This window comes from Copadichromis virginalis, linkage group LG9, assembly GCF_057382275.1.
Source record: "Copadichromis virginalis isolate Kocher_CV1m ecotype Utaka linkage group LG9, C_Virginalis_male_GT1.1, whole genome shotgun sequence".
Lineage (NCBI taxonomy): Eukaryota > Metazoa > Chordata > Actinopteri > Cichliformes > Cichlidae > Copadichromis > Copadichromis virginalis.
In genome coordinates this window covers 8,534,935-8,561,060 of record NC_140626.1, presented here as the reverse complement: position 1 = coordinate 8,561,060, position 26,126 = coordinate 8,534,935, and the positions used below count along the sequence as shown (strand labels likewise).

General features: G+C 45.3%; 1 protein-coding gene across 3 annotated transcripts in view; it reads left to right on the top strand.

Moving 5' to 3' along the window:
* nrp1a (neuropilin 1a) overlaps positions 1-26,126 on the top strand; it is a 61,290-nt gene extending 35,164 nt beyond the window's left edge. For 2 of the 3 annotated variants that reach the window (XM_085467559.1, XM_085467560.1), the window contains 12 exons: positions 744-910; positions 10,520-10,675; positions 12,678-12,822; positions 16,523-16,854; positions 18,133-18,277; positions 21,740-21,850; positions 22,553-22,603; positions 24,454-24,597; positions 24,690-24,967; positions 25,050-25,146; positions 25,271-25,321; positions 25,421-26,126. In XM_085467559.1, coding sequence (XP_085323685.1) covers positions 744-910; positions 10,520-10,675; positions 12,678-12,822; positions 16,523-16,854; positions 18,133-18,277; positions 21,740-21,850; positions 22,553-22,603; positions 24,454-24,597; positions 24,690-24,967; positions 25,050-25,146; positions 25,271-25,321; positions 25,421-25,704 — 1,961 coding nt within the window. In that variant the 3' untranslated portion in view covers positions 25,705-26,126. The remainder of the gene's footprint in view (positions 1-743; positions 911-10,519; positions 10,676-12,677; positions 12,823-16,522; positions 16,855-18,132; positions 18,278-21,739; positions 21,851-22,552; positions 22,604-24,453; positions 24,598-24,689; positions 24,968-25,049; positions 25,147-25,270; positions 25,322-25,420) is intronic. The other variant, XM_085467561.1, reaches the window with a different exon arrangement.

The window sequence follows — 26,126 nt, the reverse complement described above, 5'->3', positions numbered from 1 at the left end:
GAGCTGCTTACATGAGTGGCTGTAAGTGTGCCTTCGCATACCTCTGTGTTGTTGTGGTGAACTTAATGAAAAACTGCCCGGATCAAAAGGTCATTTTCTTCATCACTCTACAGCAGGGTCAGTATGTCCAGCCAACTGAGGTTAGAGGGGCTGACCCCAATCTGACCCAGCGGAGTCTTTTCGTTTACGGAGCCCCGGATACCACAAATCAGCTGCCCAGAGTTAACACTAACAAGTGAAGCACCTCCTCCCATGGGGCTGACCACTGAGTGTGATGTATGGTCCCCAAATACAGACACTAAACACACCTAAACTCCCACAAGAGACCAAATAAGGGAGAAAATGGGGAGAAAGGTTAAAAAAAAAAAAGATAAACTGCCCACAGGGAAGTGAAGGGAAACTGATCCAGTCAGTGGAAAAAAAAAATTACTGGAGGGAAAGTCACTCTAACGCGTAATACCAGCCTACACTGAATGTTTTATGAGGACATTTTTACGTCTTAATGCGGAACGCTTCCATCCTTCTTCCATTAAAAAGTAGAGGGAGAGACGCGGGAAGGATTTACCGAGGCACTGCTGATGTGCTCCTCTTTCCCGGCCGGCAGTGCTGAGTGGCTGTCGTGCGGTGGCCTCCTCCCTTGAGATAAGCTCTGATTCTGTAGCGGGGGTGGGGGGCACTGAAAAGACATTGCTGTGTCGCATTTTGACTCAGAAATAAACATTGTTTACATTTTCCCTTTGCAGACTTTGACTGTAGCGACCCTTTAGGCATGGAATCGGGAGAGATAACGTCAGATCAGATCATGGTTTCATCCCAGTACAATCCTAGCTGGTCCCCAGAGCGCTCCAGACTCAACTACTATGAAAATGCATGGACACCAGCAGAGGATTCCAACAAAGAGTGGATACAGGTAACCTACTAACAGGAAGATAACAGCACATCACTGATAACATTAAAATTTTTAACAGGAAGTTCAATCAAAAGGCAGCGTGGAACAATTCTCCAGCTGTCTGTGGTCTGTCTTTCTGGAAGTGTGTCACAGTCTGAGGGTGTGTTGTGTATTTGACGCGACCGCTGCCTGCTCGAGCACAGTCGGTGTGCTCCGTGTTTGTTCTTTGGCCTCTGGAGGTGCAGCTTCTCCATAACACCCAACAGTTCCGATGATGAATGTCAGCTGTCCTGATGGACCTCTGGGGTGGTTAAGTTCACGCCTTACAAAAATTGCGAGTCCACTCTCTCTATCACTGTCTACCTACCTGCCTATCTCTCTCTCCCTCCCTCTGTCTTCTTGTCCTATCTGATAACTTTTCCTTCTCCGTGATAACAGAGACCGCCTCTGGGGGATGCTGGGATTTATTCCAGGCGTCCTGCCTGGCTTCACACACACACAGACACTCTCAAACACACAAACAGGCTCCGTCATATTTTTTTCTGACTGTCAGCTTATCTGCACAAAACGATCATCACCCACCAAGGGAACTTTATGTGGGAAGATTAAGGATTTAGTTCTTCCATCCCTAGACTGGGATAAGTCACATATTCCAAGTCCACTCACAGCACAACCCCCCCCCTCCAGTGACATACCCACTGAGGCACTACCGAGATGCATTCGGAGCTTGTTTGATTTATTAACCGAAAGCCTCCAGGCCTCGTAAATGCCCAGACTGTTTGTCTTTTTCGACTCTTTTCTACAGTCTTTGCTTCACTGCTGAAAACTTTGGCTCCGGCATATTCCTCGGGGGATGAATAATAGAGCTGACCCAAAGCCAAATATTTGCTTGGGGAGGGCCATAAGCAAGCTTTTCCTTTATTATTGCAATGAAAATATTGTCCTGGGGGCCCCTGTTGCTCCTTCAGACTAATTTAATCAGTGTGTGTACGTGCGCCGGTTTACGCGCACTCTCCCATGCTTGTGTGTGTCCGTGCGTTCATACTTGAGTTTGTGGATGAGTGGGACTGTCTGGCAGGGTCCATATTGTCCTGCAGAGGAACTCAGCATGTGTCAGAGTGGAACAAGGCACGGGCTCCTTTACCACTTCCTCCAGCGGTTGGATGGTCTGTTGCATTACAGCATTTGTCTTTCTAAAAGGAAAGTCCATTGTTCACAGCCCGATAAGTGTAACAGCTTAGACTTGAAGGCTGCGCCGCTCTGGTTCTCTTCCATGTCATGTTGTGAGTTATCACAATGATTTCTTGCCACTCCAGCCTCCCCCTGTTTTAGTATTGATCATATTGAGGATTTGATTTGGCAGTAAAATCTGCATTTTTAAAAGGAGGGATGTGGTCTAATGAGCATGCTGATTACCCAATACTAATCAGATGAAAACACAGAATGAGACTTGTCTAATTTCAGACTCTGTGAAAGAGCCAAGTCTGCGCTTGCCACGTAATTTATGTTTTGGTTTTTTTTCCGAGGATGTACTTGTGCCGAGCGCTCCGAGCAGAAGTCCAATTATCACAAGTGGTATTAAAAGACTAGAATTCTTCATTCCTCTGTCATTAAGCCTGTCCGTGGTGTTGCAACAAGCTCAGTCCCCCCTCGCGGCACGTACAAATCATCTCAGTGCGCAGTCAGATGCATAGTAATCAATTCATTATTTATTTCATTATCATCCCCTGACTGCAGTTTGAGGCAGACAGTTTTATTATTCATGACAGCCCGGCCTTTGATTCCTGGGCATTTTCTTTTGCTCTGCTTTGCCTCTTCTTTGCCGAACATAATCCAGATTTGTCATCCATTTTAATACTGCCTCATTCTGATGCATGGAAAGGAGGAGGGCGAGATGCTGGAGTCTGTGCGCTCTCCGCTGGGTAATTAGATTGGTGTGGTGGGTACAGCATTGAGTGCTGGGTTAGCCAGGTCATTAATCAGCCCCTTTGGTCTACACGGAGATGGACAGATGTCCTTTGAGGAGGTTTACAGGGGAGGGAAGAGGGAGGAAAGGAAGGAACAATAATCCCTCAAAACAGGTCTTTCTTTTTTCATGCTTGAAAATTTTAGGCTTACAAATCTACATCAAGGTAGAAAGAGATTTGTACGAATTACCCTGCTGCGCGACGTGTGTCTTTTTCAGATGCTTAGCAGTGGGGTTCCCTGGAGCAGGTTGAGGTATTAAAAAAATAATAAATGAGGATACACCACAAGTTTTCACACAGCACCAGTGAGGAAATGTCCGCATCTGTACAACACATTTAACTCTGAAGGGGAGGTATAGTCTATGGATTGGTGTAATGGTTCCTCGGGGAGCGTGATTAGGGAAATTGCTGAGAAGCTCACATAGTGTACAATGGCTTTGTCAAGGATGTCAGAGGAAGGATCTGATGGCCACCAAGAGTCAGTAAAGCATCTGAAGGACTCAATAAAAGACACTCCAAGACTGAATCTCTGTGAGACGGCTGCCATTGATTGCACATACACACAACATGAATAATTTAGACTGTCTTGGAGAGAACCCAACTGTCAATACCTGAAAGCCTCTTTATTGAGCATCTCATAATGGCAATATACAGTACACGCTATCCCATACAGCTGGGGCTTTTATTTTTTATTTTTTTATGCTCATGAGCTTGAGCTTGTCTCCATATCTATAATTTAGCTGGAACGGATCCTGCCATTATCTTCAATCTTCTTGTCAGGATGCATTATCCCTGACTACTTTGTCAGTATTTATGTATTTTTTATGTGTCTCTGATAAGCTAAATTGTTTAATCATAAATGGAGATAATGAGTCCCTTTACTCTTGTCATGCGTGCTTTAATCTCACCTTTGTTGCAGACATCAAAGGTTCAGAAGCATATCGGTGTTTTGTTGACACAATATGCCTCTTTATCTCCCACATGCAATATTAATCTCATGGTAAAGTCAACCGTTTGCGGGGGATATTGTCACAGGTTTAAGTTGCAATTTGAAACACGGGGGGGCACAGCCCTTCCTGGGTGTATTTGCCCAGGCAAAGCCATACAGCAAACTGTGCTTTGAATCTGAGGCCAGATAAACCTTCACCAATCAAACACTTGCAGAGAGCCTTGATAATGGTGCAATTCCTTCCACCAATCAGATAAGAATGAACACTAAATCCATGTGGTCTGCCCACAGGCTGTATATAATAAATGGACAAAGGCATGGTTATGTCAGATTAGATTGTAAAGTCTCACTTTGAAGCCTCAAGTTAACATTATGGGCAACTGCTTCTAGTTCGTTTGTTTATTTTCTTTTACAGCCAGAACTAACCATATATGCTAATGCTAGTAAGAAAAAGATTTCATAGACATCATATGTGTATGACACAGACATAATTTCCCACTAATAAGTGCTAAATTACAATACTATACTTTCCGTTCCTAAGAGTTGAGCTTGCTAATTTTATAGAAAATGCTCCAAAAATCACCAATACCCCAAAAAGCATTCAGGCTTATCTTTACCTGACGGCTATGCTAACACGGGGAGCCATAACCAACAGCTGGTCAACTATGTGGTGCAGACCATCCAAGAGGTTCGTGCATCAGTTTTAGTGAGTCAAATTCTTGTGTCTTACTCATTTGTTAATTTGCGCTGATGGGCAGATGTGCAAACTGTGGATGCTAGCTTTAGCCGATAATTTATTAATCTACTCGCTTATCCAAATGTTGCTATTTCTGGTTTGGAGAGGCCAATATGTCATCTGCAGAAAAGCTAACACTTGAAAATGAGGAGTCCAGAAACCACTGCATGATGTCATAATGTCTATATCGTTAGTTTTAGCTAAATACTGTGGCGTTGGCTTTTTTTTTTTAGCTCTCTTGCAGCTTGGATCTGACACACCCTATTTTCCATCATCTAAAAATGTTCTCTAAACCCTAGATCAATGATTTGTGAAAATGTCTCCTTCATTGCTATTGTCTGCTTCTTTACCTCAGCCTCTGTTTGGGCTTACTTCCCATACCAAGTGATAAGTAATTAGAATATGGACTAGTAATTAACAGCAGATTCTCAGTTGATGAAGTCTAGTGAGAGCCAAGGAGCGGAGGCTGGCATGCAGCTGCTGGTGAGATCATCATCGTGCCTTACAAATGGAAACAATGGATGCTGTCTGTGCCTCGCTCCTTCTAGGCCTTGCGCTCAATTGGAAAATCAATGAGAGAATAGAGACTCACACTCGACTGGAGCGGCCCAAAAGTCAGACTAGAAATCGAAACATGAGGGATAGCATGATGTAATTAAATGAAACAGTGCTGCATAAGTACTCTGAGACAAAACCTCAGCTCAACCATAATCAGCTTCATTTTCAGTGCCTGAAAGTCCCGTAGCCGGTCATCATCTCCAAGCGATCACGTGCAGCTGCGTATCCTGAGATCAGATCATGCAGCCACTTCCAGACGTGACATACCTTCAGGTCTGCCATGCTTCCCATCCCTATCACTGTTTCTGGGTTTCATAATCATTACTCAGCACGTTAGTCATGTGTGTGGCATGGCTGGGAATGACCCTGGAGTTAGTGTGATAATGATGATTCACAAAGGAAAAACTTGAAGCCAGACTGTTATCCTCCCTCTCCAATCACGCAACAGTGCATATGTTTAAGCTCACCCCCACCTCACGCATGACAAACCAGGCAACCTTTAACTTAACTATCGCTGTCATCCAGCCTGTACATCCCTCTTTGTCAAGAAAACAGATGATCAGCGCATGGGAAGACCTGCATAATTCAGTGCCACCAAAGAGGTGCCGTGGTGCTAAAAATAAACTGTAATCCTGTCAGGTGAACACTGTGATAAATGGAAGTTCGTGAGAGGAGCTCATAGGTCCCGGAGCATTTGAGTAATACAATTTTAATGAAAGAACAAATTAATTACAGTTTCCAGGTAATTGAGCTATTCCTACAAAGCTCCTGCTACACCAAAAGTGACTGTGGAAGAAATTAGTGAAGAGATTGCCAAAAGCTGGTTTAGAAATACTGCATCTGGGAATGGAAGCGTGTCTCTTTAGCTTCGTGGCGAGGTATCTTTGCGAATGTCAGCTTCACCGAAATGTCAGCCTCCTCTCATTACCATACAAAGAAGATTGTAATCAGATTTTGTATGCAAAAAAAAAAAAGAAAGTGACTCGAGACTCTCCGCCTGCTTCATCACTTCTGACTATACTACCCTTTGAGATCCATAAAGCATGTCCAGGGGTTGTTTCCTTGACCGGGGCTTCTAACTGTGTCTACCAGCTGCTCGTTGACTTTGGAACTCAGAGGAGCTCTCCTTTCTCTCTCACCCTGGGCATTTCTCTTGTTGTTGTTTTTTGGTGAGGGAAAACGAATAAACTTGTTCCCTAGAGGCCTTGGTTATTCAGTCAGCAGCCCACACAGATAGGAAGCTATTCCCCCCCCCCGTTGGGCAAGCAGAGAAATGGATTTCAAAGAAAAGTACTTCTTCTCGCAGAGTACGGATTGCTCTATGCAACTCCTTGGCAACTCAATTATAAGCCAATCAAGCAGCGAGAGATAGAGCTTTTGAGTCTTTGCCGTTTCTTTAAAGCTCCCCCCCCCCCCCCCTTCCCCGCCAACTCTCACACACACACCCCTCCTTCCCTCCCAGGCCTTATAAACCACGTCTTCTTTCTACACCTACATAAAACTGACAAGGCTTTAGCCTCGAAATACATATCATGTGGCCTTGCTGCACATCTGAGTCATGCAGAGACAATACACCTAATGATCACGCCTACAGCTCCTACTGCCAATGAGGTATAATTAGAAAACTTCAAACTGAGCCACACTTGCGCAAACAGATACAGAAATACAACGTCTATCTGAACACATGCAGTGCATCCGAAAAGTCTTCACAGCGCTTCACTTGTTCTTCACATGGATTAAATTCATCTTTTTTGTAAGAATTTCCCAATACTTTTTTCACTTCGTGATTATGAGGCATTGTGTGTAGAATTTTGAGGTGAGAAATTGAATTTAAGGCTGTAACATGACAAAATGCGAAGCAAGTGAATATTTTCCACACCCACAAACTTACACACCAAATCAGATGTAATCAAATCAGACCATCCAGACGCCTTCTGTTGATTTCAGTGTGTCGGCCTGATTGCATTCACACCAGGCTTTAACTGGCTGATGTTACAAGCCCGAGCCCACGACTGATTCTCTTTCTGCCTTTCTGCTTCCATTACATTGCGGAACCACCGGAGCTGCGCGCACTGGCATTTGTGGGGCATAGGGCTTTTGACTCATCAGTTTGCCTCATAACAGGAAGGGAGAAAACATCTCAGGCGCACGCACACTCAGAGAGAAAGTCACACATATTCTGGACTGTGCCGGAGCAGGAAAAACTCATGGGAGACAAGGACACACTGAAGCCTTGCCCACATATCAGCCTGCCACTGCTTTATGGAAAGATTGTGGGTGATTTCTTACCCCGCCTGGCATGTTTATGGCTCAGGTTGTGTGTCCCACCAGATATGAGTTACTGTGCACCGGCATGTCCCAGAATGTGTGTTGTCATTTATCTATAGGTGGGCTCGAGTCCAAACACTTATGCAAGGGGAAAGAATAACAATATGGCAAATGCGCAGCAGATACAAGCTTTCGTTCTGTTTGATCAGCAGAGTCTGGAAACGCAGAGCCTCCCTTTAGGCCTGCGATTAGGAGTCATAATTCACACCTTCCTCGCAGTCATTACATCACCCATTAGACATGACTCAGCCTTTCATCTGCAGATGACAAACGGCTTATCATCTGTGAGTGATCTATTTACCCAAGCTCCGCTGTGCACTCACTTTCTAAATGTTGGCTATCGGTTTATGTATATAGGTCAGCAAGTTCTGTCCTGTGCTCTGGGCTAAAAGGAGTCCCACTAGTAATCATTATCTGGGCCTGTTTGTTTTCACTGCGGTCTCTGCGGCGTAGGATGGACTCTGCTTTGCATCCAAGCGCCCTGGCAGCCCGCCTTCTCTCCATGACCCGTGCAACCCTGTCTGTTAGCGCAGCCTCAGCACCGTTCTTCTGCTTCTAACAAGCAGCCATTAATAAATCATGCTTTGCTCATTACCCAGGCCCTGTTATCAGGCTGTGTCTGTGAAATTGATCTAGTCTGTGCACTTCTTCACGGGAGACTCTGCACTCGTGTCCCTCAAATCTTGCGAGGCATCGCTGTCAGCCATTTGTCCCTCCCCTCCTAACCTTCTCCTCGCCCTTCACCTCTCCTCTTTCCCTTTTTTTTTTTTTTTTTTTTTACCTCAATTCCACTGTTGGACTTACTTTCATTACAGCATTACAGCGATTTGGTTATGCCCACCACCGTGATAGTTTGTAGGAGTTTAAAACAAATGAGCGTAAGGTGATTAAAGTATGTAAAACTGGGAAGTGAGATTGCACAATCACGAACGCTCATTTTTACCCACCGACAAAACGTCTCTGCTAATCAGAAATATTTTGGCACGCACATGTCCTGAGATTGTCTGAGTCTGAGCACCCACGAGTGTTCCCAATTAGCCCCGCCACTCATTTCGTTCCCAGAGGCTCTTCTCCTCCATTAAACTTAATGAGATCCATTCAGAGAAAACAACCCCAAGGCCAAGTCTTCCTATTAGAGCATTTTCAGTGAAGCCTTTACAGTAAACTGCTTTGCTATTGGTCCAGGCTGAAAATATGTCAGACTGGCCATTTGAATGCAGATGTTAAAGACCTGCCTTGGCTAATGCACTAAACGCCAGCACAGACCCAGCTTCCTCCATCCACTACTGGCACATGCAGCCGTTTTAGCCAGCAGAGAGGAAGTAAGTTCCTCTGTTATTAAATGGGAACTGGCTGAAGCTGACAGGATTTGATTTTGTTTCTATTTGCAGACCAAAAGAAATCAGGGGGACTTACTGTAAAAGCCCCTTGAGCCTGTAGACAGGAACAAAAGTATTCTGTCTCCGTATTTGACTGTCTTTTTTGTTAGTCTTCATCCATCCACATCCTTTGGGCGGCCAGGACAGAGTGAGAGAATAGCAGAGTGGAACCTCATTTATTGCTCCCATCTGTTTATGTCTTTATATTTCTGGAGCGGGATTGACCGGCATTCTGTGGCATGCAGATATTCCTTCCCTGCTCTTCGCTCTGAATCATTAAGGGAAGCACACTACTGTATATAATGTTGGCAGGCAAAGTAGGTAGATTCTGTGTGGCTTTAGTCTCAGCAGAGCTGGAGCCCTGCTAAGATAACCCTGGCTCTGATTGCCTAAAAAATGCACACGCTAAAGTCTGCTCACACTCCCATAAAGGATTTGACTGTTGTCGCACATGCTCAAGCCGACTATCTCCTCTGAGTCGATGCAGTAATCTGCTCGAGAGTCTGGTCGCCATCCGTCGGGGCTCGAGCCCATCTCACGTCAACATCAAAGGCTTCGTCTTTTCCACCAACGCCCAAGCTTCTTGCATTTCTCTTGTTTTTCAGGGGGGGGGGGATTAAACGGTGTCCGCACGCAATACCATTACTCCTCATTACCGTCAGCTCAGCCTGTCAAAAGACGGTGTTAGTGCTTGTTAAAATTAAGCACGCTACTTTTACACCGAGGGCTTGGGATTCTTTGAAAGTTTTGCAGGTCGACACCACACCCACTCTTTTTCTTTGCCTCTGCTGTGGATGATGGGATGATAGGTGAGGTCCAAGGAGCCTCTGCAGTGGTCAGAGCGAGCTCATTTATTATTGCTGGTGGCTGAAAAATTATACCTTTATCCCGCTGGTAAACGAATCAACGGGATCAAAGCAAGTTTTGAAGGCCGTTCCTGCCGCAGACACAGAAGCCGCGGGGACATATATATATGTAAGGACGAGGATTCTGTCTTTCCTGGCAGTGATAGTGATGGTTTTAAACAGGCATGATGGCTGGCAGACACAGACTGCGCTCCCTTTTCCAGGTCTGATGGAAACCAGCCCCACTTTCTGTCCAGCATCATCTCTGAGTGCAGCACCCATGCACTGAGCAAAATATACGTACACACAGACATTCACTCCTCCACCTCTCTGACCCTGCTACCTCTGGCTGTCTCCTTGTGAAAATATAATAGCCCTGCAGTAATGTACTGCAGTTCATGATTACTTTATAAAGCCCTGCATATTTTAAAGACACATCATTTGATATTCAGTCTGTATCTTTCTTTCCCGCTCACAGGTTCTGATGATGTGATTGCAGACCCTGTTTTATTCACTTCTATCCAATGAGCTCTCGCGTCCCTTCGCCGGAAATTAAGTTGTCATCCTGTCTCTGCTTCATTAATGCGAATATCATTTTATTGCTGTTTATTAAATTCCAGGTAGCTGCTGATGAGGCTATGACCGGAGGTGAATCAGATAGCGGGGACTCATTTTTAACTCTCCAACTTGTCTTGTGTATTATTAATATAGGCTGTGCGCTGAAAGCCGTCTTTACAAAAGTTGTCAGGCAAAGAGCTTTACATTGTAGCACTTTTTGCCCAGGCTAATCAGCGAAACACTAAAGGAGAAAGTAAAGTGATGGGCAAACTCACTGTAAACTTGTCTCTCCTCTCTTCACCCTTTTCAGGTGGACCTTGGGTTCCTGCGGTTCGTCTCGGCCATCGGCACCCAGGGCGCCATTTCCCAGGAGACCCAGAGGGTTTACTTTGTCAAGTCCTACAAAGTGGATGTCAGCTCTAATGGAGAGGACTGGATCACTTTGAAAGAAGGCTCCAAACAGAAGGTATATTCCTCAAGAATTAAAAGTTTATTTTGAGCCACGAGTGGTGTACCGGCACCACCTCTGTGTTATGAACTATTTTTGCAGTGAAAAAGCTTTATTTATTCAGATAAATGAACAGAACCCAGAGCAGTTCAGGCACCAGTGATCACAATGTGAGATTGATCAGTTCAGATGCAGCATGAAAGAAGGAGCCGAGGTGAAGGAGGTTTATGGTCAGCTTCCACAACTGCTGCAACTATGCCCTCGTTAAAGAAGCTTTAATAGCGTGTCCTACAGGCTGGGATTACAACTAAGCTTAACTCCATGACCTGTCTGAACTAATGTTGTGCTCACTTTCTGATAGTGTTTCTAGATGCTTTGGCTGTAGCTCTTCATAAGACTGTTTTGGAAGAAACTAAATCATCAAAATAGCTGACGTTCACTCCTCCTTGACCAGTGACTGTGTCATGAAAAACCACCCATGCACATGTGCTACACTTGGAATATCCCGTCCAAACAGCACATCTAGCTGATTTAAATTGCGGTCTTTTCAAAGTTGCTTACGAACTCAACTAAAGGGGAAATACCGGGCTGTATGTACTTAAACCACATTCTCCCAACATGTAATTATACACTTTAAATCAGTAGGGTAATATACCCACTCTCCGTGTAAGCGCATGACATTTACAGCAAAAACGACGGCAATAAAGTCCCTGCAAGGAGGACCGTGCTGGAATGTTGCCTCTGTTTTATGTCAGGGACCTGTCAATTTTTCATTTAAGAAGCAGGGAAAAACAAAGACTTGACAGACCAGAGATAAAGAGGAGCGGGAGCGATGGTTGTCGTGTTTGAGCAGCTGGCAGAGAGGGACAAGAAAAGGAAGGAAGAGAGGGATAGTATGCTTGACCGGAGTGAGACAGGCGATGACCACTGATTGCAGATCAGCCTGTCAAACAGGTTTTTGTCCATCTGGAAGCCTCTCTGTGGGTGTCCAGAGGGCAAGGGAAGAATGTGTGTGCCCATGTAAATACCACAATTTCCAGAAGTTTTCAAAGGCAACAGAGCATCCAAGAACGATTGTTTGTGCTGCTGTGTACATGTCCCCCAAGCCCTCTCCAAAGTTCACTGTCACTTCTATAAAGTGGCAGCTTAAAGGTACCGTGGTAAACTCAGCCTGCGTTTTCCAGGCTCTAAAGTGCTTTTGTGCAGAGGGGCACCATTTGGTACATGCTGAGACTGCAGTTTGGCATCTTAGCGCAGCTCCGGAAAAAGCCACTTTACAGTTAGCGAGTGGAGACTCAGCATGACTTTTGAGAGAGTGGAAGGTTTTCTTACAGGTTCCCCTTAGTGATGTCCCTGTACTCAAGGAGTGCATGGCAAGCAGTTGGACACAGCTGCATGAACTACTCTTAGTTTTTTACTTTAGAGTTGATTAGCCAAACTACCAAACTTACTGCCTTTCTATCTCTTTTCCATCCTGCTTACTTCAGCTGGGTTCCTCTTTGCCTCATTGCCGCTAAGTCACGGAGGTCAGGAGGTCATGTGGTCACTGCTGTGATTCAATTACCCGGAATGAACTGTGACGGACTGCGGGGAGTTGTTTGGCTGGGTGGCCAGCCTACTCATATGATGCTAGTAAACTGTCAACAGACCTAAGGGGGGGACAGTGACGTCTGTGACCTTTCAACAAGACACTGCAGTAAAACCTCCAACTGATCAGGAAACAGAGGACAGTGAAAGAGCATCTTGAGCCAATCTGGTATATCTCGTCTCAGGTTTCATAGTCACATTACCCAGCCTGTGGGGGCTGCTACATATGGAGAAAGAGGAAACATTTAAACCATCTCATTAAAAAAGTGGCCATAAAGCTTGCCTTCCAATGCTACATCTTGTGTAAACTTAATGCAGATGAAGGCCGATCTCTGAGCTCCAGTGAATTCCGTCTCCGTCTCGTAGAAATTCTGCATCTCAGCAGCTCAGCATATTCTATTGATAACTTACTTCCCTCCTGCATCTTTCACAGGTTTTCCAAGGCAACACCAACCCAACTGACGTTGCCAAGACGAAGCTTCCCAAGCCCACGCTGACGCGCTTCGTTCGGATACGTCCCGTTACCTGGGAAACAGGCATCGCACTGCGCTTCGAGGTGTACGGCTGTAAGATATCAGGTTGGTTGCTGCTGAGATCACATACACATTCATACAGTGACTCCATATTCCATTTTCATACGCCTAATCAGCTTACACCACAGACTCTAGTCAGAATTTCTGCTCTCTTGCGGCAACCTAGTTGATATTTCCCATCCAGGCCTCACTGGTGCAAACACCTCCCTCCTTATCTGCTTCCTTTAAGGCTAAAGCAAGCTGTTGCATAATAGAGAAGTGGTGCATGAAGGAGGATTGCCTATTTATGTCTCCCCATGTTTAGATGTACCTCATCCAATATATATGAAGCCAACAGCTTGCAGGCAGAGTGAGCTGAAGCCGGGTGGGCTCTGTTTGGGCCCATCCCTCCTGCAGATCTTTCCTCAGCCTCCTCTTTAGTCTGGCTTTGCTTTTAAAGCTTTGATTTTGTTTGTCTCATCTTTGCCTTTTTTTTTTTTTGTTGATGTTATTTTAATGTGTGGTATGTGCATGTGTGTGCGGCTCCCTTTCGTATGGTTTTTAGCACATCTGCCTGACTCTCTGCGGGATTATGAACATGTGTATTGAATTCTAATTAGCACTTGGATGTGTGTTTTGTTCCCCTGCACTTACAAATGAAGTGGACAGGGACAAAATATATGAAAGTAAGCCTCTTGTATTTTTTCCAATGTTGTGAGCGCCCAGGATTAAAATTAGGGGTGGAATTATTTGCAGCCAGCTAAATGTGAGCCGGTCGAGTGTTGTTTTTTAAAAAAAACTTTTAATGGAGCTTTGTAGCTCTCTGGTACATATGCAGAGCACTGTGGGTACAGCAGGGTTACAGATGGGGCGTGTGTTTTGGGGCGCACGACCAGACCGCTGCGCAGAGCATAAACACATCACAGGATCGAAGTCACCACAGGGCCTCGGGAATGACGTCAGCACCCCTGGGTGCTCTGAAGACACTGCCAGCTTCACTGCATGCTAGCAGAGAACGAGAAGCTCTGAGGCTCTTGAGGGCTGCATAAACTCAGTGACTCACTCCGTTCTACACTTAGTTACAAATCCTTGATACAAGATCTTGAGTAACTAGTGCTTTTAAAGTGCTCTTAAAGTTCATCGCCGCTTTTCTCACCAATAAAGGACTTTTCAAATCTGCATTTTTTCCAAGTTTTCCCCTTCCAGTTTTTCTTTAAAGCCATAACTTAGGCATCACAGGAGAGGAGGAGTAAAATCCCAGAATGCGGCAAGATGTTCTCCCTTAAATCATCATGGTCGCGTGCCGATCTAAACAGCTACTCATTAATGAACAAGATCCGCCACCCTGTTGTTAGTAAATATGCCGCGGTGTATAAATATCACTGATAAACCACCGATGCTCCACCCAAACCCTGTGCATGGCCCACATAGCCGCGTATCACCTTGTGCTTGCTCCCCTGGGTGTGCCGCTGCGTGCATGGCATCGCAGCTGAAGTCAATTAACAGCTCCAGATGACCCAGGCACTCGGGCAGAGCGTCTAAGCTCAGATCAGTGTCTCTCACACGCACTATCACACATGTGTACCTTTCTCTGTATCCTCCCACTTCAAAGGGGGTTCAGTATGCCTTTGCTCTGCCAGGGCCCAGCTCACTGATCGCTCTCAAACAGATTCTGGCCAAAGATGAAAGAAAGTGGGAGAAAAATAAAACAGTCGAGGAGCATTCGCACAGCCAGCATTTGTTACATGAGCTCCAATTTGGACCTTTTCGAGAATGCGGGAGCAGAGATTTGTCCCACGGGTTCTCACAGGAGCCGGTTTAGATAACTGGAGACAGAGAAAAAGAGAGAGAAAGACAAGTCTGAACGGGGCCTTGTTTTCTCCAAGTTTTCGCTGACTTTTCCCAGACGCAGCTACGCTATTGATTCCTGCTGCGGTACAGTGCACGCTCTGTCTCATACAGACACAGAAGATGTAATAATGCTGGGATTTATCCCTCCGTGGGAGCCAGATAGTAAATATATTATTGCTTAGCACAGGTCTCTGACTCAGTGTCTTGGGATTAAGTGCTGGAGGAAAGATAGGACGAGACACACAGGAAGATTTAAGCCCAATAAAAGCTGCTAATACAAGTGTCAGACTTCGAGTGGCAGCTCGTGGAAAAGTTTTGTGGACTCCTGTGGATTCTTTCTAGCTATGCAAAGAAGAATTTCTGAAGTATATAATATTTACTGCAGTCTCTCTATCGCGCTGCAGTTCAACCTTCTGTTTGGGTGGGGCAGCCAATTAAAGGACATATAGCTTTAAGTAAAGGTGACTTCTCACTTTAAGAGAGAGGAGAGCTAAAATGGCTTGTTTCAGACATAATGTGGACTGAGGCCCAGCAAACATTGGGATTATTTTTAATTATGAATCATGCAAAGTTACTCTAGTAGAGAATGTAAATGCAAAGCTGGAAGAGAGTGTAATCACTCTCCTTTACAGTGTTTACAGCATAAGTAAGTTGCTGTGCATGACTTTTACAACATCTCAAAAAGACAATCCCGTCTTGGGTTCAGAACTATTGTGTCCTTATCAATCACTCGCATGGTACAAAATTACTTCACAGATTTCACAAAACATTTGATAAAAGAATATGAACATAATTATGTCTATCTACAGATAAAGCATAACTTTCTCCTTAGGTCAGTTCATACAGCTAAAAATTACAGTAATCCTAAATTCAGAGCAGCCCACCAGTGTGACAGAGCTTTAAAAACTTATTATCTGAGACAAATTTGTTTTTATTTTCACATGTAGTGTTAGAGTTTGCTGGGTTTTGACTGTTGTTGCTGGGTTTTGACTGTTCTAACCAGAAATTTCTACATCCATGTACAGTCAATAAGTTTTCATTGGAATTATATCTGGCCACCTTTCGTGTAATATCAAGGCAAAAACATGAAAATGGACAAAAAAAAGTTTAAGGTTAAAGCATTCAGATGGTTCTACAAGCAGTAGCGATGAATTGGTGCCCTTCGACTTCATTATACAAGGGGATGTCACTGGAAACAAGGCTTGAGAAAAGAAAATGAAAAAAAACCCAGCTTTCTCTCTTTTAAACAAACTGGAGATGGAATCAAAGATCATAAAATATACAAAAAGTTAAGCTAGAGATGATCACAGAGGTAGAATAAAAAAAATAATACAATGAAAGAGGAGAAAAAAGTTTGGAACTTTGGACAGGAAACAACAAGGTGTTCAAAGATGCAGCCCCACAGATGTTAACAGCTGCGGAGCAGAAGGTAGACGAGTGCAGCAGCAGCAGCAGATAAAACACAAAGAGAATGTGTTTTTGTGTGTATATGAGTCTATAGAGGGAGGGGCAGAGAGATGAAAAGAAAAACTGCTCCCAGAATGCAGGAGATGGAAACACCAACAGAGAGGAGGGTTTTAATTGGCTGCCTGGAGACAACCGCTTCAGGCAGAAGAATTAGTATGCATGAGATCTGCAGGCAGAGAGACACAGAGAAAGAGAATAGAGGCAGAGATCACAGTAACATCACAACGAGTTTGGGGAATAGTTGTCCTCACTTTGACTTTGACTATCCATGACGATGCCCCTGTATGAACTCAAATTCACTGAAGCAGAGCCGTGGCAAGCCTGATGCTGAACCTCAAGCCTTTGGATGCAGATCGCATGTTTTATTTTTCCATCTATCCGCTCTCTAGGTTTTCTTTTGTTTGTGTCAAAAAGCTAAGCACCTTTTGCTTTCCCATTTGCCTTTCAGAGTACCCGTGTTCAGGCATGCTGGGCATGGTATCAGGCTTGATTAATGACAACCAGATCACCGCGTCCTCCCATACAGACCGGAGCTGGGTACCAGAGAATGCTCGCTTGCTAACAAGTAGGACAGGATGGACCCTGCTGCCCCAGCCACAGCCCTTCACTAACGAGTGGCTGCAGGTGGATCTCGGCGAGGAGAAGCTAGTGAGGGGCTTGATCATCCAGGGAGGGAAGCACCGAGAAAACAAGGTGTTCATGAAGAAGTTCCGCCTGGGCTACAGCAACAATGGCTCGGACTGGAGGATGGTGCTCGACACCAGTGGAAACAGGCCGAAGGTGGGTTTTTCTCTCTTACCTTGCACAGTGCCCAACAATACTTGGGTATGTGTTCAGTTCTGCTATCAAATCAGAAGATTAGTCTTAATCAAAGCTCTCTTGTATCATTTTTCAATTCATGCACCCAGGATTTTTTTTTTTCAAGAGCAAGGATTGGAATTGACGTTTTGATTTAACAGAGGTTTTACCTTCAGCACTGTGGAAAATGATTTGAATACCAACTTCTAAAAATGTCTCTTAGACACGTCAGAGCATCGATTGTGATTATGACGCATTTAGTCAATTTTCACCCGACTACGCGCCGGGCAGTTGTGAGTCATTGAACAGTCATTGTGAGTCAATTTTAGGAGTGCTTTGAATCACATTAGGATAAGCATCTTGAGTCTCTCAGAGTCCTTCCCCCTGTTCTCTCCTCCTGCTTTGTATTCTGCATGACACACACACACCGTTCAACCCTTTCAATGGATAGTGAAACCTCTCCAGAGAGGAAGGAGGGGTGAAAGGGAGTCAGAGGGATGAGAGAGGAAAGAACGAGCAACAGTCGAGAAGTGACCAGAGATTTATCTCCCAGTGGCACTGCCTTGCGCTGAAGGCATACTTGCCAACACTTTGCTCGATGCATGCACACACTTACACACAAAGTATGTAAGTGTGTGCATACTCGCGGATGCAGGCACACACACCTCCGAGAAGAGCTGCAACAGCTCGTCCCCAATTACAAGTGTCCCTGACAGGGCATAAATCTGATCCAGATGGGCTGATGGTTGATTTATGAAGGGAGTGAGGAGGATCCATATCCCGGCTGTCCTAGTTAGTGTCCTTTCTCCTCTTGCCTAAGAGTTTCCCAGCATCTAAGGCTCACCAGGCGTCTTCACGTGATCAAACCCATTAATCCGCTTCCGTCATTCCTCTCTCTCTTTCTTGGCTTGCTTCTCCCACACTGCCTCCTCTTTTCCTTCGTTTATACCTTCCCACATGGAGGACCGGAGAAAGAGTTAAAGGAGCAGAAAGTTACCCTTGTCAGAGGTGTGAGTCATGCTGTCTTTGCCACTGGACTCCTGTGTCACTCACCTAGTCTGTGCTTTGGATATCAGCAAGATTACACATCTGGTCAGCTTATTTATTTATTTTACTTTTCATCTGTCCACCTACCCAAAACAACCAACCCTCTGTATCCATTTTCAGAACGTAGGAGTAATTTTGCTGTAGGGTACCTGCATTTGGGGGGCTGTAGCAGTCAATACTAATCTTTATCACTCTTGCCCTTTTCCCTGCCAGATATTTGAAGGCAACAGCAATTATGACACTCCTGAACTGAGGACCGTGGAGCCTCTGCTGACCCGTTTTGTCAGGATTTACCCAGAGAGGGCCACTCCTGCTGGGATGGGCCTGCGGCTGGAGCTGCTGGGCTGCGAGATTGAAGGTAAAGCTCAAAAACATGTAGGACTTTCAATAAAATCGATTGCATTGTGTGTCCTCTGTCTAAAATGCTCCTTTCTGTTTTGATGCACAAAACTATAAAAGAAATAGAGTAGTATTTCTATTGACGCTGGTGACATTTCCACCCGTGGTGCTCATTTCTCCACCAGCAACAATTATGTGTTTACCAGTGGTGGCAAAGTTACTCCCCCAGAGTGAAACCTTTCTTCGAGCAGTTGACATTTTCAGCTATAGTGATGTTTTTAGTCACGAAAATGACATTTTCACTCCCGTAGTTGACGCCAAGACTGTCTTCGATTGTGTTTCATTTTCTCCCCGTGATGATAACCTTAGTGGGCACACCTAGACCTCTCAGACTACATGCTCACATCTGACGTGTGTTGACTCACACGCAGGTGAGCAGTCTATCATCCTAGCTAATGGCATGGCTGTGAGGAGCTAGCGCGTCATGTCTTTGCCACAGTCCTGTTTATTTAAAGACGTGCATGAGCGCTCCCTATGTCGAGCCCACAGCTGTCCAGCTCCTGCTCTTTATCCTTACAAGGGATAGTTGTCTTGTCTCCCTGTAACATCAAAGCTGCCCCCAATAGCTAGCCACTTCTACAGGGGATCAAATGAAAGCCCACCTGGCCCACTAGGATTATTGCATCCTGGCCCTCATCGCACTCTTCCCAACCTCGGCACGTCTTTCTTCTTTCAAAGGACTGCGCCCACTTTGCTATCTTTAAAATTACCATTATTTTTTTCCAGCTCTTTATCTGCCTCTCTCAAAGCTGATGTAGCACAAAAAACGCTCAGCAATATAAGCACACGGAGCATCCTAGCCCTAAGTGGATTTGCATATTGGATTTCAGGGAGGCCCATTCTCTTGTAAGCCTCATGGACTCCCACCGGGAGCTTTAGTCAGATGATAATGCTTGTTTTCGCTGTTAATGCCAAATACACACAAACTCGCACAGATTTATGCACACAGACCAACCGCAATCACCTTGCCAAACATGTGGTTACAGTAAACTGTACACAGTCGGGTGAGTGCACAGGCAGGTGCATCTCCTAGTGTGTACAAATGTGTTTGTGTGTGTATGTGTGTAGCAAGTCGTAGCAGGAGGCCGAAATCCTCATTTCTATGAGAGGCTCCCCTGACGCAGCGCTGACCCCATCCCTGACCTTCCCCACCCTGAATCTGACAGGAGCTGATCTGCCTCATATTTCATCTAGCAGAGAGAGCGAGCAAGAGCATTGGCTCACACACATGCACAAACACACTCAATCGCTCTCACGCACAACTACAGATATTGTACACATTTTTCAAGATGCTTGCCCCTGTCTGTCTTCACCTCCCTTTTGTCGCCTCTCTCCTCATTCCTTCTCCTCGGCCTGCACTGAGGAAGCCAGTTTAATCCTCAGACAGTGCAAACACTTATGAAAGGTTTGGACTACAGGAAGTGTTTTGTAGCTCCTATAACTATTGGAGGAAATACACTTTTTTGTGCGGCCATACAGTGCAGGAAGAAGGACTATCAAAAGTTCTTGGAACCCTTTGATAGCGTTTCAAAGCTGCATACAAACTGGAAGGAATTTGTGGTGACATAGTGACCAGAGACCAGAGGCTGTAGTCGGGACCCACAATAAACTTTCAAGCAAGTGAAACTACCAAAGACAGTGAAGAATACTGTTGATTTACAGAGAGTCACCAAGGCAACCTGAGCCTGAAATACCAGCAAGAGACAAGCTGGCAGTTTCAAACTGATGCGCAATGAGCAAATCGTTTCCAGTGCTCCTACTTCAGGGTTTGGACTCTCCAAGCACAGGAAGTGATGTCAGTGACATGAATGAATGTGGGTTAGTTTAGATGTAAGCATACTTCGTTGCAGATACTGGCTGATATAAATTTAAAATCATCCAACAATATATGTCATGTCAGCTGTGTAGGGAAGAGCTGTAAAGTTGAAACAAAGCATGTAAAAACAGAACAACGGTGAAGTCCAAGCTTTTTTAAGACTATGTGTGACGGGGGGAAAATGCAACACAATGTTCGCTCGTCAAAGCAAAACTGTCCTCCCACATTTCCTCTCACCTTGAGCTTCTCCACACAGTGAAGCAGTGACTGATGAGAAGAAAGTAAAAAATCCCCAAAGCTCTGTGTGTGTAAAAACTTGTCCTGACAAATGGCTATTTTGTCTGCGCCACACAGTTATACCCTGCTTTTACAACTCTGTTGTAATCCTGACACTTACAACACAACAAACACACGCTCAGTCTTGTTTTGTTTGCAGATGTTTCTTTGTCAGCTGCTAGCTTGCTATCACACCATTAGCGGCCCTACAGAAGTGGGAAAGCATATAAAAAAGACCTTAGAAGACATGTAGTTGTTGGGGAAGTTCCTCAGTGTGCAGATACCCTCAAGGAGTCCTGAGAAATATTGGGTCTGAAATCTCCAAAAGGCACACCGCTGTGTGGCACTGGACCATGGAGCGGATTTTGGGCCTTTCCCACATCCAAGTGAAGCAGGGCCATAATGATAGACTGGAATGGCCCTGCTTATATCCAGTCCCAAGTCCTGTTACTCCACCTTCTAGTTTCAAAGCCCGAGCTCCCACACATTTTCTGGCCTCGATGAAGGCTTCTTCGACACGGCGTGTGTCCACAGGGGATGGCATTGTTGGAGTGGGGCCCCGGCGCTGTTACCATAGCTGTCTTCGAATCCCATGTCCCTGCTCTCATTAAAATCGTCAGTTCGCAGCGGGTTGCTATGAATGTTTCCTTTCCCAACTGGGCACGGTGTCCAGGCATCTGTCTTCCTGTCCCTGCCATTGGGGGTTTTGACTCTTCTCAGTGTTCCCGTTTAATGCATTCTTTACATACCCTGTTGCATTCATTAGAAGAGATCATTAAATACAGCCAAGACACAAGGACTGCATGAGGTCTGTGCCATTGGTTCACACTCTTTCTCATGTCAGGGCCATAATGATAGACTGGAATGGCCCTGCTTATATCCAGTCCCAAGTCCTGTTACTCCACCTTCTAGTTTCAAAGCCTTACGCACCATGTATTCGCTTCAGCTCTATTTATACACCCACACCTCCACAGCTTGATGAAAGGATGGATACTAATAGCTCAGTTCTACACTAACGCTCAGCATGGAACTGTGAGCACAGCAATCGAGCTTACAGAAATATATTTCACTGTTTCTTCTTCTTTTCTTTCCTTTTCTGTTTTTGTTTAAACTATATGCTTAAAATCGTAGGCTTGAAAAGAAGGATTTCAGACAATTAACAAAAAGAAATGCGATGCTATTCAATAGATACTGGCCTTAAAAACAAAGGAAAACACTGTAACCTTTTTTTTTTTAAGTAGTCGAAAAATCCCTTAAGCTAAAATCAGTGCACTTTCCATGTTTAACCTGTAATCTAACCTGTATTGTTTCCTCTCTCTCCCTCTCCAGCTCCTACACTCCCGCCAACCACCGCAATCCCGAGCACCACCCCGTCTGACGAGTGTGATGACGACCAGGCGAGCTGCCACAGTGGCACAGGTGATGACTACGACGTGACAGGTGCTAACATCGCCTTCATGAGACTGCGACCAGCCCCTTCCCCTAAACCCTCCCTTCCCTAATTTCCCCTTGCTTTTGCTGTGGCTGGCGCTCGATCGTCTCCCTCGATTCTGCGCCATCACAGCTTCTGTAGCATCGCTGCCGCAGTCAGATTTTGATACCAAACCCAGTCTTCCATGTACTGTACCCTGCACACTGGCAAGCATGCATGCACCCTCATGTGTCCTGGCAGCCACACAACTCTAATTTGCTGCGCCCCCGTTGCTACCACCTCCTCCTCTTCAGTCTACCACTTCTTACCTTAAGCTCTGAGCGCTCACCAGAAAGCATTGTTGCATTTGCACCTGAAATCAATTCACCCACATCTGTTCTCTATCATTTCATCTCTCACTTGCTTTTTGCTCTGGCTCCCCCCCCTCTACTCACTCCTAGCTTACTTTTCCTTCTAACCAGTCAACTATCTCAGCCTGCACCCCCCATTAACCAGCAGTCTCCAATGATGAGCATGGCACCGTCTCAGTCATGTGTATTGTATAAGTTCTTCCTGCTAGGAATACCAGAAAAAAGGCATTCATAAGAAAGAAGCCAGAGACAAGGCATGCGTTGATACGCCAAGTTTAGTTAGCATGGGTACTTATTTAAAATGAAACTTAGCTCATTGCAAACCTAGGCTAACTGTGCTAACATTCTGTATTGTGACAGGTGGTAACATGATGCCAGAGAGCACTACTGCTGAAATGGATACCATCCCAGGTGAGCAAAAGATACCATATATACATATTTTTTAAGGTCAGTGCTTTCAAAGTTTGCACATCAGAGCGATGAAACATACAGCGGGGCAAATGTTTAACTGCTCATGGTTTGTTCTGAATTAATTTCATGAATTCATCAAGAGACACACCTGAGATAATGATTGCCAGCCTCTCTCCTCTGATGTGTGTCTGTTATTAAAGCTGATGATATGGCCCTGAGAGGCTCCCGCTGACAGGGTAAAGGGAGGCTACATGATGCAAGGCTAGCCGATGATTAGCACTGGTGCTCTGCTGCTGCCTTCTCAGCATAATCACTAATCACCAGGCTGACACCGACACACACACAGAGTGCGCACAGACCTGTAAAAGCCAGATGCAAATGACTGGAGGAAGTTAGGTGCACTTTGGGGCCCACATGCATGGACAGACACACATAGCCAGTGTCTCCTACAGCGGGCTGATGAGGCAGCAGTCAAGAAGCAGTGCCCCAGCCTGACCTTGGCTAATGGGCCGTAGGCTCCACCCAACCCCCTTTCTCTCAGTCAGCTGGCTCTGCGGTCTGTCTTCGATTTGGGGCACGAGCGATATTATTAGAGTAGCTCTAAGATGCAAATGTGTGTATGCATTTATGCACATTTTTGTGTGTGTATGTCTGTATGAGTCTAATGAAGTACAGGTAAACGCCTATCTATTTGACTTTTCATCTCAAGACTCTCAAACCATGCATGTTAATAAGCTGTGTGTGTGTGTCATGCACCATGCATCTCAGGGGATATAGTTTCCACTCACATTCATGGAGAAATAAATATATATACATACATAATGGCCAAGTGAGTCACAGGCTCCTCATAATGGAAAAAAAAGCCAAAGTCGTTTTAATTGGGAATGAAGTTTCTATGGGGAAAATGGTGGCTTGGACCCTGAAGTGTGATTGATATGTGATGGGAATTCCATCCTTTGTGTTTAATGGGTAAATAGCGTCATTGCCTGCAGAAGTTAGTTAAATCCTTCCCATTTTTTAAGGGAATATTAGCTCATAGATTCTGTCATTCAGAGAGTGGTATCTCTAAAGGCATTTCATGTTGGAGAATAAAGCTATGGCTGGCCTCCCAAACATCTCGTTTCCCCAGTGTTCCTTGAAGTCTTTCTTTATCTAATTTGGAAAACACTAAAGCCCGAGCTCCCACACATTTTCTGGCCTCGATGAAGGCTTCTTCGACACGGCGTGTGTCCACAGGGGATGGCATTGTTGGAGTGGGGCCCCGGCGCTGTTACCATAGCTGTCTTCGAATCCCATGTCCCTGCTCTCATTAAAATCGTCAGTTCGCAGCGGGTTGCTATGAATGTTTCCTTTCCCAACTGGGCACGGTGTCCAGGCATCTGTCTTCCTGTCCCTGCCATTGGGGGTTTTGACTCTTCTCAGTGTTCCCGTTTAATGCATTCTTTACATACCCTGTTGCATTCATTAGAAGAGATCATTAAATACAGCCAAGACACAAGGACTGCATGAGGTCTGTGCCATTGGTTCACACTCTTTCTCATGTCAGAACTGTAATTTACCTTTTGTCCGACTCCTGCTTCTCCTTCATGAGTTAGCTGCTTGTATCACCCCCACCTGTAGGACTGTAGGCTTATGTCCCACAGTTATCTGCTGCCCTCTAGTGGTCTGTTCCAGAGCAGAATAAGAGAAGGAAGCTCCAAAGTGTAGCCTGTAGTTATACCATGACAGGCCCTGCGGTCATTGTTCGGATAGAGCCCAGGGCTACAGGCAGCTTCTCCTTTTGTAATAAGCAGAATGATTAAGGTTTTTTTTTCTCCTGTGACACATGATCTTGATCTTTCTTCACACAGCTTTTCTCTGGTTTGCCTGCGACTTTGGCCGAGCCAATGATCCGTCCTTCTGCAGCTGGACATCGGAGGACACGGGATCTAGGTGGCAGATCCAGTCCAGCGGCACACCTACCCTCAACATCGGACCCAACATGGACCACACAGGTAAGTACCTCAGATGATAGACTCACAACATCTGACACAGTACATGTGGCATTTTACCTCTGTGTTGCTGATACAAGGGCTTTACATTACAGGTGAACCGGGGAATTTCATCTACACCTTAGCAACCAGCCCCCAAGAGACAGAGGTGGCTCGACTCGTCAGCCCCGTGGTCAGCTCCCCAGACTCGGACCTCTGTGTGTCATTCTGGTACCACATGTTTGGGCCACACATCGGCACACTACACATCAAGCAGCGCAAGCAAACGGAGAAGGGACCTGCAGATGTCCTACTGTGGACAGTCAGCGGCCACCAAGGCAACCGCTGGAGGGAAGGTCGTGTCCTCGTGCCACGCACCAACAAGCCTTATCAGGTAACTGACCCACCTTTTAATTTACCTGTGCTTTTTGTGTGTGTGCTGTCACTCTAGAGGCTCACTTATTTTTTTTGCCAAGGTGGTGATCGAAAGTCTAGTGGAGAGAAAGAGCTGGGGAGATATTGCTGTGGATGACATTAAGGTTCTCGATGGGATCACACTGCTAGACTGTAAAGGTGAAGCTTTGTGCATAGTTTCAGTGACTTCCTTCAGTTTTTGAACTAAAACAGCACTTTGGCACACAGCTCTGACTGCATTTTGTCATTTAGCTCTGCTTTTAATATGAATTTCTCTTTAAAGATCCCGACGTGCCCACTGAGCCAATATTGCCGGAGGATATTAATGAAATCAGTAAGTCCTTTCACACATCAGGTTTGTTGTGCATTCTAACCTTTTATAGTTTATTTTCTCACTTTTCTTTTTCTCTTCTGCTCCTTGCTTCCTCTCTAGTTCCGGAAAACACAGAATATCCAGACTTTGTGGATAACAACCAGATCCCTGAAGGCAGCATGCTAAAGACGCTTGACCCCATCCTGATCACCATCATCGCCATGTCTGCCCTCGGGGTCTTCCTGGGGGCCATCTGCGGCGTGGTCTTGTACTGCGCCTGCTCACACGGAGGCATGTCGGACAGGAACTTGTCAGCTCTGGAGAACTACAACTTTGAGCTCGTGGACGGCGTCAAGCTAAAGAAAGACAAACTCAACGTACAGAGCTCGTACTCGGAGGCGTGATTCAGGACAGAGTGCATTCATGTGACTGTGTGCGATGGGCCGGGCTCTCGCACGAGACTGTCTGCAGGCATATAATCCCGCCTGTCTGCAAGCAGACGGGCTGCCGATGCCCTCGAATCTCTGGACGAGGGACAGGTTCAGGAACCAACAGGAGGTCTGGACTGATCCATGCTTTTCTCAGGAGCTGCAGTTAAAAAAAAAAAAACAGAGCCTACCAGTAAAGGGGGAGGGACACTGTGTACAAATAAAATACAGGAAAAAAAATATGTACAGATGATATTTTAATTTTCTATTTTGATTTTCATTCATTTTTACAATCGGATGCTGGTGTTGAGACCAATTTATTAATGATGTTTAAAGTATTTATCGTTTTCTGGAAAAAAAAAAAGAAACGTCTTTTTATTATTACCATCAGTTGGTAA